This window comes from Primulina tabacum, chromosome 5 (assembly GCF_025594145.1).
Source record: "Primulina tabacum isolate GXHZ01 chromosome 5, ASM2559414v2, whole genome shotgun sequence".
Lineage (NCBI taxonomy): Eukaryota > Viridiplantae > Streptophyta > Magnoliopsida > Lamiales > Gesneriaceae > Primulina > Primulina tabacum.
In genome coordinates, this window is record NC_134554.1 from 39586783 (window position 1) to 39599881 (window position 13099).

The 13099-nt window shown below is 35.4% G+C and overlaps 1 protein-coding gene and 1 pseudogene across 2 annotated transcripts in view; one reads left to right on the plus strand and one right to left on the minus strand.

The window, feature by feature from the left end:
• The window catches only part of LOC142547645 (germacrene A synthase-like), a 38562-nt gene that overhangs the window by 4477 nt on the left and 20986 nt on the right, over positions 1–13099 (minus strand). Inside the window, exon 1 of one of the 2 annotated variants that reach the window (XM_075656026.1) lies at positions 163–445. The exons of the other annotated variant lie outside the window; for it this stretch is intronic. Within the exon in view, the coding sequence (XP_075512141.1) occupies positions 163–252 (90 nt within the window). The 5' untranslated portion in view covers positions 253–445. Of the gene's footprint in view, positions 1–162; positions 446–13099 lie in introns of those variants that run through there. 2 annotated transcript variants of the gene reach the window in all.
• On the plus strand, positions 10316–11339 carry LOC142545072 (GTP cyclohydrolase 1 pseudogene; annotated as a pseudogene).

The following is a 13099-nucleotide window of genomic DNA, read 5'->3' on the forward strand; positions in this document are numbered from 1 at the left end:
ATAATTGCATGCAAGCCTTTTTTAAAAAAATATAAACTATTAAAATATACATTGCGAGATCAGAAATAATTTGGGAAAATCAATTGTTTTAATAATAATCTAATCTTTCGCACGTAATTAAACACGTCGAAAAAAAAACATAAACATTAGAAGAAAAAGTACCTCATCATCGAATGCGAAATTCGCGAACTGATCCCCCCAAAGGCTTGGAGCAAAGTTATCTATCGGGCGAACAATTTCCTCCGGGTTCATTTTTGTTGAGTACGTATAATATATGATACAAAAAGAAATATTGATGAAATGAATTATAATATGATAATATTTTTCGATAAAATTGTCGTATTACAACTCTATTCTTCTTGTATACTCAAAATCACTCTTTTTTTCCTTCACTATATGGCATTCTCTCAATTTTAACGAGACTTTCACTATTTCTTTTTTTGCGATAACCTAGCTGGATATGCGTCTAAATATAGCCTAAAACTATATTATTACATCATTAAAAAACTATAATAATATTATATATATGTATATTTATATCTGCCGGGAATCTCTCCTGGAATCTTTTACTTATCCTAATCTTCCGGAAGTTGACTTTAATACACTAACATCATATATATATATATATATATATATGTGTGTGTGTGTGTGTGTGTGTGTGTATATATGCCGGGAATCTCTCCTGGAATCTTTTACTTATCCTAATCTTCTTAGAATCTCTTCCGGAAGTTGACTTTAATACACTAACACCACATAATCTCGTGTTAATTGTTTATTATTATTTGATCAAATTAAAAATAATAATAACAGATGCAACGTGTGTGCATCTTTTACTAATATATATTAAAATAATAGGCATCAACTTGCATTCCATCATGCATTTCTCTTCTGGAAGTTGACTTTAATCTTTTTACTTATCCTAATTATCTTCCGTCGGGAATCTCTTCTGGAAGTTGACTCTAATACACTAACACCACATGATCTCTAGCCTCAAAGAAAAAAATATCCATATAATCTCAAATAGTCCCCAATATATGCGTTGCTCCATTTTTAAAAAAAATAAATATTTTTATTTTTATTCCCAGCTTTAAATAATCAGTGTAATAATGCATTTTGTATTGAAATGCATAAAATTACGTGCGATCATTGTATAATTTAAAAGGGTTAGATCATTAATATTCGCTACCTTTATCCATGATGGAGCAAGAGATGTATTGCAATAATGAAAATTTTACAAAATATGTGCTAAATTTTAGTTAAATGTCAATGTGAATAAATAAATTCTGCATTTTACCAAAACTTCTTCGACTGGAAAAAAATATGGTTTATCGAGTCATTTTTGTTCGTAGGAGAGTTAGAAATATCATGTGGATGCTGAGTGGAACTCGGATCAAACCGAAAATTAAGAGGATATAATTTATATTTATGAAATTAAACTTTAGGTGCTATTTTTTTATGTTTAAATTTCGATTAATTATTTCATCCAAAAACATTGTCTAAATTGGACCTTCCTTTGACCCGATAATCCGGGTCTTCACTTCATCTTTCAACTATTCAATATACTGTTGTGTTTATACGGGCCTAATCTCGGGATGTGACATTCTATTAAGAAAATGATAAACACGTTATATATGAATTATTGTATAATTTAAAATATTAGAATTGTATATAATTAATATTGCATATAGTTTTTTATAATATCAACAGTTTGGATCTACGTAAATAAATAGTTTTTGAAATCCATTTTTTTTTATCGTTGTTGTCTTCAATTATAAGAATTCACGAGTAAACAAACAGTAAACTATGTTTAAATAATTACAACTGAAAAGTTTTTGGTACGTTTAAATAATTTGTTTTCATTTTCTTTAGATAATCATAACCCAAAATTGAATAAGTTAATAAATAAAAAAACATTTTCCCATTAAATAAATCTAGTAGAAGAAAATCAAGTAATTTAGTAGCTTGTAATTATGATGATAACAAAGGAAATAGAAACAAATTACTTCATTCTAGAATGTAAAACTCAAGAACTGATTGATCCCCATAAGCTTGGAGCAAAGTTACTTATCAGGCAAACAATTTCCTCTGGAATTTGGGCCATTTTTGTTGCTATGAATTCAGATATCAAAGCACAAAACTTTAAATTATCATTATTATTATGAAGATAAGAATTTTTTTTGTGAAATATGATAATGGAGAATTGAAACTGTTATCCCATCAAAATGATACGCGTACAGAGAATGAGATGAGAATGTTTATTCAATTCACTCTTCCCAGTTATTTCTCCAATAATCTCCCTATCTTTGTGTTTTTCCATATTTTTGGAATTACATTTTTTTTTTCAATCTTTAGTTGATTAGAGAGTAAATCTAGAAATTTTTAGTCTTAAAAATCGAATCCAAAAATGGAGGCTCTCCAAAGACCAAAAGATTTGTATTCCATTTCTTTGTATTTGAGTTTAATAATGAGAAATCTATTATCTTCAGAAGTGTTGGAGGGTTGAGACACAATCTTTCGAACTCTCCTGGTTTTTCTCACCCAAAACTGGCTTAGGCTTTGATCAAGATGAATATAATTAATCTGAAACAAGTACTTAACTGTGTGAAGAGAAATGAAAGTCTAAATTCTGACAAACACAATATATGATCACTTAGAGCATGAAATTCAAGTTAATCAGCATGTTTATTATAATAACAAAAAAATGCATCGTGGGTTTAGCTCAAAAAGAGACTAAGCAAAAATGGATATGATCGTCATTCCAAATCAAGTTGGAATGATAAAAGTCACACCAGACAGAACTCTATGAAGGTCAAACATAATTATTACTACAACTGCAAACCAGTTCAAAAGAGATTGTAAGGTCCAAAATTTAGACGACGTAACCCAACTGCATGCAAATCTAGGAAATATGAAAAATAAGTAGTTAATTGATTTAATTGCTTAATTATTTATTTGTCATGCATGATTATATGTTAAATAGGATTTTATTATCTTTATGCATAAAACTGTATTTTTAAGGATTATTTAAGTTGCGATCGAATAACGGAGACCGAGGGCGGAAAAACGTAAAATATTTTTATTAATTAATTGTTTTTAATTATTTAAAATATGAGTGTTGTTTTTTCATATTTTTGAAAATATGGGGTTTTGAGGTGATTTGATACGCCGGACGTAAATTTTATCGGTGTTGGATTTTCAATAAAAATACGAACTTTTTAGTAACCCGGCTATTAAATTCACAAACTTATTTTATCAAAACCATTGTTATGATTTAATTAAATCCTAATTAAGACTAATGAGCCTAATTTGATTGGCTTAATAGGCCTAAGCCTAATTAGTAGTTTAATTGGTATTTAAAATGCTAAAAACCCTATACCTTGCAAACAACTAAAATTCAGAAATTATCTCCCAAGACACACAACACACATGACACTACACACACAGCATATTGAAGGGATTTTCGAAGGGTTCAAGGAAAAGCTAGCCAAGGTTTCACTCCGTTCTTCGTCGTCAACGGTTTTTCGTGCGTATAAAACGCAAAGGCACGCCATAATTCTTCCTTTTCTCGTCTTTCACACCATAGTAAATGTTTAAAATCGTTTTGTATGAATAAACATGGATCACTTGTTTAAATTTCGTTTTTCATGCATGGGTGATGTTAAAACATGATTTTTGTTTCAAATAACTTGTATATTATTTGGCTAAGGGGCTGCCATGATATAAGTAAGATCAAGAGAGGTTCACACCTATTTTAGAGCCACACACTCACGCCTAAACCACAGAACCGAAGGATATAAGCTTGTTGGAAACAGTTTGCTGTCATGGGGTTTGGGGTGATTGGGTTCCTTGTTGAGAGGGCTGAGGAGTCACGGCTTGGCGCCAGGGCTCGGTCAGGGGTTGATTCAGTCGAGGGGAGAGTCCTAGCCAGGCTAGGACTCGAGTTAGGGGCTGGGGAAAGAGTCCTAGCCATGCTAGGACTCTTACCTGAGAAGACGCACAGCACCTGCGCGAGGAGTGCAGGCTTCCAATGGGTCGAGGGCTCGGTCCAGGGCTCAAGGGCTGGGATAGGGCGAGTCTTTAGGGTCCTAGGTAGATGTACTAGAGGGTGGTTCAGGTGCTGGAGCGATGGCTTGGTCCATAGGTTCACAAACTTAGGAACCATGCTAAACTAAACTCTCGGCCAGCATAGGGGTAATTGGGGGGACTTCATTTCTGGGTTTGGGGACGGTTCCTGAGTGGTCTAAGGATCCAGTAGGGTACTCTAGTGTGTTGGTCAGGTTTTGGATCCACATGGTTCGGGAGTGACTCGAGAAAATCGAAAGATGGCTCGGGGTCGAAGTTTATGTGTCATAATAGGGTTTCTAAATTAGAATAAATTGAAAAATGGCTCACGGGGGTCGAGTCGTGGTTCATACGGCCTAAAATAATATAAAAAGACTAAATTTAGAATTTAGAAATTTTATATTAAAGTTTGGGATTTTTCGTAATTAAAACGCCTTCAAAACGTCTAATTACGAATTGATTAAAAAGTCTAGTTTTTAAGCTAAATAAAATTATAGAAATTTTAGAGTCAATTAAATCAAGAAAACATCAAAAACGAGAAATTTTACGTTCAGGGGTAAAACGGTCTTTTTACACATAAAAATTAGTAAGCGTCATGGAAGTGTCCTAAATGTTATTTTATATGCTAATATGATCGTTTTCAATGATTATGGATGTTTATGAATTTTTATATGTTAAATCATGATTTTTAAATGTTCATGGATTTTTATGGATTAATTATTGGACATTTAAAAGAAATGTTGCATGCTTGGTTTCAAAAATAAAAACGATACGTATATGCATGATTTTTTATTGTGTAATGATAACATGTTGAAGGACGGGAAGGGATTGTGACTATTACGATGATATGTTGGAAATTTCGTGAGGGTTATGGTCCTAGTGGGGGAGCCCGACGATCGTGTTTCCTTGGATACGGATATATATATATGTATATGTATACGATGATATGTTAATACGTAAGGGCATAGTTGACCGGTGAGAGTGTTTTTGGTGTCCTCCGCCACCCAGTACTGTGGTTACATGTAGATGGATCCATCGCCTAACACGTATATGAACACGAAAGTCACAATCAACGATCTGAATTCAACAAAACACGAACATGAATATGGATATGTATATGTTTATGATGATATGAAAATGTTTATGATTTTACATGTTTATGAAAATGTATAAGTTTAAAGTTTATGCATTATTATGAAAATGTTATTTTAAGTACAAGTATTTTTCACTGTTGTAAGTGATCTGTATTACGTATTACTTGTTATCAAGGATATGACGTGTTGAGTCTTTAGACTCACTAGGTGTGTTTGATGCAAGTGAGTTAGATGGAGGTCTTGATGGTTGACCTGACTGGACTGAAGGTGCACATAACCCGATGACCAGCGCTTCTATTTTACGCATTTAAGTTTATGATTTTACATTAAAAAATTTTACGACATTTTATTTATGCTTTTGAGAGATTTTTGAGAGGTTTAGTATGGGCTACACTTTTCAACATTTATTGCTTTTTAGGTTTGGTAAAAACGTTTTACGATTTCATGTTTGACTATTCCCTTAGGATTTTCAAGTACTAGTGGATGTTTTATTTTAAAAGGGTGCAAAAGTGTTTTTATGTATATATGTAGGCAAGGACTGAAATTTGAGAGTTTGTTAAAAAAAAAATTCTAGTACTTTTCAAAAAAAACGAATAGCAGAAGTTTCAGAGATATAGGTTAACTGATCAGAATGAAAGGCCTAAAAAAGGTTTTGAAAGCACACATCATACAACACTAGCAAGATTCCAACACGATCACACACCCTATTCGAGATACACAATGAAAGATATGTCAGCAAAATTCGGGTTTAGGTCTCAAAGAGAGTAATCTTGTAACATCCCGAAAATTTGAAGGTCCACGTAAACCACACGCATGCAAGTTATCAATTTCTTATGTATTTTAATTAAATTATTTTAATGCATTAAATGTATGATTTTAACATGAATAAGTGTTTTTAATTTTTTGTTTATTAAATTTTCATGCATAAGGGCTTTTAATAGTTTTCGTGCTCGAACGAGGAATAGAGATCGGGGATGTCACGCCCCACGACCGGGGTTAGTCGACATCGACAACAACCAACCGCGTAGAACAGTATAAATCGAAACCAGTTTATTTCATAATTCCCAAAAAGATACCAATGTATTTACAACTGAAATAAATAATGCGGAAGTGTCTATAAGGAATAAAAAATATGAAAATTCGAAATAACAAAACATGGCTACTAAAAATTCTCGCGAATCACCAGCCCCAAAATTTTTTGGATTCCTCTTCCTCAACCTGTTCTTCGGATAAATCTGGGGAGGGGAGAGTAAGGGGTGAGTATTTTGGAAAATTCTCAGCAAGTGAGGGGCCGTTCGAGCACAATTATAACAACATGCATAAAATTTCGAAATCACATGACTTGCATAACATCATTCATATCACATGCATAACATTTACCAGACACCAAGATTCCTCAACTTTCTCTGATTTACTGATATCAGTCCCTAATTTTTACTCCTCTAAGGGGGCGAGTCCATATAGCGGTTACATCCCCACTGGAAAAAGGTCATGTCATGGTTGGGATTTCCACCGATATACAGTCGACTCATCACAGTGCCCAAAACCGTATGACAATCAACACAAGAAAATGAGAAGGAGAAGAAGTTGTACTCGACCGTATTTTCAAAAAAACGAAGAAACATGCATAACGGATTTTTTAATCTTTAAAAGAATCCCACTTACCTTGATCCTTGAAGAAAACATGAAAAGAGTGGGGGTTTCTTGCACTGGAAATTTCGAATTTCCTTCCTTGGCTTGGACTGCAGTAGCACTTCGATACTCGGCAGAACCACGAGGGCAAATCTCGAAAATTTCCTAAGGAGACTAGAGAGAAACTCGAAAATATTGAGTGAATTTGAGGTGTGAATTTCGAGTTACATGACCTTCATATTTATAGGGGTTGGTTGCTATCCTGATCGTGTATTATCCTCGTGCTTGAATTTTGAATAAAGTTCAATCTAGGATAATTATAAATTTTTTATCAATGATCTTGGGTGATATTTCGAAATCTTTATCCCCATCTATTGATTATTTCGAAATTATACACTAAAAATACCCATGAATTTGAAATCTAGGGGATCACATTATCCTTTTCTTGATCTTTATCTTGGTATCTCAATATCATCTCGAATCTTAGATCTTTATCTTGTTATCTCAATATCATCTCAATTATTAGATCTTTATCTTCTCATCAGTTCGAAATATATACATGATAATATCTTAAATCTTGAGCTCAAAATATTGTACACGATAAAATTATCCACTCAACTTAGATAATCTTGCAAATCTTACATCTTATAATGAGATAAATCTCCAAGATTGCACAAAATCGTAGTATCATTAAATATTATCACGATTGAACTGAAAATCTTGGATTTTACAGACCTCCCTCCTTATGGAAAGTTTTAGTCCTCGAAACTTGGGTTGGCTTGGTCTATGAAGAGGTACGGGTATTGGTTCCTCATTCTTTCTTATAGTTCCCACGTGGCTTCTCTTTCAGTGTGATTAGACCTTTGCATCATGACATAGGGAATGATTTGTCGCCTTAGTATTTGGTCCTTGGTGTCCATGATTCTGATGGGAACTTCTTCGTACTTCAGCTCTTCTCTCAAGTTACTTTCGATCAAGAGCGGTTCTACTTCCAACACATGGCTTGGATCCGAGATGTATTTCCGTAGTTGGGACACGTGAAAAACGTTGTGAATTCTAGACATATTTGGTAGAAGTGCCAATCTGTATGCCAGTGTGCCCACTGTTTCCAAAATTTGAAAGGGTCCCACATAACGGGGGTTCAGCTTCCCAGCTTTACTGAATCGGACAACCCCTTTCATAGGCGATACTTTTACGTAGGCCTTCTCGCCAACAATGAAATCCACTGACCTTCTTTTCAGATCTGTCCAACTCTTTTTTCGATCCTGAGCTGCCTTGAGTTTCTCTCGGACGATTGTAACCTTGTCTATTGTTATTCGTACAAGCTCGGGTCCTACTACTGCTTTTTCTCCCACTTCATCTCCATATAGATGTGACCGGCATTTCCTTCCATATAGAGCTTCATATGGAGCCATCTCAATACTGCTGTGATAGCTGTTATTATAAGCAAACTCGATCAATGGTAGATGATTGCTCTAATTGCTACTGAATCCTAGGGCGCACGCTCACAGCATGTCTTCTAGGGTTTGAATCGTTCTCTCAGTTTGGCCATCGGTTTGAGGGTGATAGGTCGTACTAAGAGTAAATTTCGTTCCCATGGCCCCTTGGAAGCTCTTCCAAAAACGTGAGACGAACCTCGGGTCTCTAGTCGGGCAGGATGCTCACTGGCACTCCATGAAGTCGTACAATGTTATCCATGTACAATGTAGTCAACTTGTCGAGATTAGAGTTCATACGGACGGGTAGGAAGTGTACAGATTTTGTAAGTCTATCTACGATTACCCATATTCCGTCCTAACCTTGCCTCGACTTTGGTAACCCTACTACGAAGTCCATGGAGATATGTTCCCATTTCCACTCAGGTATCTTTAAAGGTTGCAATAATCATCCGGGTCGTTGGTGCTCTGCTTTGACCAGTTGACAAATTTGACATCTAGAGACAAATTCTTCCACGTCTCTTTTCATTCCGTTCCACCAAAAATTTCTCTTAAGGTCTCAGTACATTTTTGTACTCCCTAGATGGACTGAGAATTTGGACTTGTGCTTCTGACAGTATTTCTTGGCGAAGGTTATCGCTGTCTGGTATACACAGTCGTCCTTTCATCCATAGGACTCTTTTGTCATCAATTTATAGATCTTGAGACTTCTCGCTTTCGACTTGTTCCTTATATTTCTTTAGCTCGGGGTCTCGGTCTTGATTTAACTTGACGGTCTTTGGCAGACATGGTCGAGCGAAAAGTGAAGCTAGAGTGAGCTTTCTTCCATTTTTCCGACTCAGAGCATCGGCCACCTTTTTTGCTTTACCTGGATGGTAACTTATAGTCAAGTCATAATCCTTCAGTAGTTCGATCCACCGCCTTTGCCTTATGTTTAGTTCTTTTTCGGTGAACAAGTACTTGAAGCTCTGATGATCTGTGAAAATTTCACACTCGGCGCCATAGAGATAGTGCCTCCAAATTTTTAAGGCAAAGACAACTGCTGCTAGCTCGAGATCATGCGTAGGGTAGTTCTGTTCGTGCGGTTTCAACTGCCTTGATGTGTAGGCGATCACTTTTCCCTCTTGCATGAGTACGCATCCCAGACCTTCCTTAGATGCATCACTGTAGATGGTGAATTCCTTATTTTCAGTGGGTAAGATTAGTACTGGTGTGGATGCGAGCTTTTCTTTCAATGTCTGAAAACTTTTCTCGCAATCTTCGTCCCCGATGAACTTGGAATTCTTCTGAGTGAGTTTAGTCAGTGGTATGGCTATTGAATAAAAATCTTCGACAAACTTTCTGTAATAACCTGCCAGTCCAAGAAAGTTCCTGATGTCTGTAGCTTTCTTAGGTTTTGGCGACTTTGTAATTGCCTCTACTTTCTTGGGATCCACTGATACTCCTGCTTCAGAAATCACATGTCCTAAAAAGGATACACTCTTTAGCCAGAACTCACATTTTTTAAACTTAGCATAGAGCTCCTTCTCTCTCAAAGTCTGTAGTGCAAGGCGGAGGTGTTCTTCGTGATCTTTCTCATTGGAAGGATAGACGAGGATGTCGTCGATAAATACCACTATGAACCTGGTCCAGGAATGGTTCGAACACTCTGTTCATTAGATCTATGAAGGCTGCAGGCGCATTGGTCAGCCCAAAAGGCATCACTGTGAACTCATAATGTCCATATCTTGTGATCTTATTTTTTCCTCATCGTTCTAAATCTTTCATTCTTTTCCTGAGATTAGTTAAAATCGCATAATCAACAATATAGTTGAGAAGAACCAGAAAACCAACAATTCAAAAAAGAAAAGAAAAAGAAAAGTCATATTTGTGTATGAATTTCTCTTCCCACTTCAAGAGCATAAATCAAATCATGAACGAAAATACAATATCATCTTTAATATATTTTCTTTATTCATATGATTTAATTATTAAAAAGTAAAACTATAGTTGACTTACTAATCTCATATTTACTTTCTGAGGCTCCGCTTTCATATTTTGTAGGGGTTGAAAGCGTTTTTCTGCTAAAAGATGGAGTTGTGATATCTGCTCATGTTTCCAGGTTATAAGTAGAAGGTGAAAGATATTATTGATGGCAGTTTATTCCCGGAAGCTGGGGTAGAAAGCAGAATTTGTCATGGTGGTGGAGCAGGTGGACTAGTAATTGTTCGGGATCTTGATCTATTCTCATATTGCGAGTATTGCTTGCTTCCTTTCCAGATTAAGTGTCATATCGGCTATGTCGCATCTGGTCAGCGAGTTTTAGGCCTAAGCAAGCTCTCTCAAGTTGCTGAAGTTTTTGCTAAGCGGCTTCAAGACCCTCAACGACTGGCCAGTGACATTTGCGGAGCTTTGCAGCATGGTATCCAACCCACTGGAGTTGCTGTTGTCCTTCAGTGTTACCACATTCAGTTCCCAAATTTTGAGTCTGCACTCTCCGATCCAAATCATCAGGGTTGGGAAAAGATATCAGTAAAGTCAGGATCAGGAGTTTTTGACTGTGAGAAGGTAGGTATCTAGGACCGATTTTATTGGTCTTTTGAGATTCCGGGGCATTAATGATGATGATACCCGGACTGCATCCTCGAATGACAAATATTGGTGTCCATATCAGACTTTTTCCAAGAAGCTTGGATCAGATTCGACAATGCTTGATGCTGCAGCTTCAATTCTTTGTTCCTTGGGCGAGAATCCATTGAGGGAAGAGCTTATAAAAACTCCATCCTGCTATTTAAAGTGGTTGATGAACTTTAAAAACTTAGATTTGGACCTGAAGCTTAATGGATTTGTTCATAGTAAGATAGATACTTTAACTTCTGATGTGGATCTAAGTTGTAACGAAAAACAAAGTCTTTGTTCTGAGCTGAACCTGTCGTTGTGGTCATTATGTGAGCACCATTTGCTTCCCTTTCATGGTATGGTGCACATAGGCTATTATGGTTCCAACGGAGCCAAGCCTATTGGAAAATCAATTCTACAATCAATAGTACATTTTTATGGTTTCAAGCTCCAAGTTCAAGAAAGGCTGACCAGGCAGATAGCTGAATTGTTTGTTCAATGAATTCAGTTTCAGAAAGCATTGTGATAAGCAGATGTTGGATTGGGACTGAAACAGACGAAAATATTGCTAGTTTCTTGGCAGCAGACATCACATTTATGTTGGACGTATACATTACCCCTGATCTTGAAGTGGGAAGAGAAAGGTCGTTCGACAGATCGTATACTATGTGAACTCGTTTTTTATAATATTCCTCAATATCAGCGATTTCTGCTAACCTAAGACAGTTTAAAATTTCTGTTGAACAAGGCAACAAGCTGCTTGTAAACGCCCTTCTAATGTACATTTGCTTGTTTATGTGGTGCCTTTGGTCATATTTGTGTATTTAAGTAAGTTATTATAGTATCTATTCATATTACAAAAATGAGTGTGCTCCTACAATCCATTCTCATTCTTATGAAAATGTTAAAACTATACGAGTGGGACTGTACACAAATGAACATATCTTAAAAAATGTTAAAAATTGTCTATTATTTTTAAGACTTAGATAAAAATGATTTGTATAGCAATAAAGAATGCATTCAAACGTGCTATAAAAAAAACTGTGAATCAAAATAGTACCAACAAATTGAAAGGTAAAGCAAATGTACTAAGTGACCATAAAAGAGTCCAGAAAAATTCTTACTTGAAAGTTAGGTGATAATGTCCTCTGTACAAACAAGTCCCACTGATTTTGGTCCATAAATTCATGCTTCAAAAGATTGAGATCTCGTGAAGCCAGTCGACTTGTATTAGCTTCTCGTACAAGTATCTGCAATTTGGATTTCCTATCGCGTCACAATTTAGCCAACTTTCGAAAAATTTATTTCTTTTCACAATCCTCAACTTCGTAAGTCAGCTGTACATTAAATAACAAGAAAATATGTCAACATTTTGTTATGAAAATGGAAATGAAAAATTAAGTAATTAAATATATTACCTGAAGACACCTCCACATCCTATCCTTCACTTCTTTGCCTATGTCATTCCATCCATCTAATGTATAAGGCACAAATTATTTTATCATGCACCCTAGGAAAGAAGCGTACTTCACTGAATTATCTCCAACCGACCGTCCAAACTCATTACGCTCCAGATCTTTACACTTGTCTTGGCCCACTAACCATTTTCAACTTTGATGCACCCCGTCCTTTTTTCTTATCTGTTTTCTCATCATCAATTGGTTCTTTACCATGCAAATCATGTGATGAATTAGTTGAATTGTTAGACTCCATTCTCGATAACCTATTAGATATATTTTCCTGTAAAATGAAAAAAATATACATTGAAATATACTAGTGTGCTATAGCAAAATAAAACAAGATTTAATGTCTCACCTGAATTTCATCTACAGATCATTTGCTTCGTTTTTTGGTCATTTTTCTCATCTTTTGAATGTTATTTAATGACCTGATAAACGTGTAATATGACATGATGCATCACTGAAAATAAACAAGCAAACAAATATATTTAAACACTAAATAAATAGTTACGTAACTTTAGAAAAACATGTATCAATCAAAATAAATAACTATAAAATCTATTGCTGAAAATTTCAGTCATGTCTCAGTCACATCGATTCCTTCACACTCATTCCTTGAGTACGGTTCTTTCTCAGTAATGTTAATCTCAAGTAGGGACACATCAAGAGGTGTTGATGACGTATAAGCATCTTCTTCAACCACATTCATGTTATGAATACCCCGAGGCGGCGCTTTTAGCAACACATACCAATTTGTTTCATCATTGTCCCTGGAACAGAATACTTGCTTTGCTTGTGATGCTAAAATGAATAGATC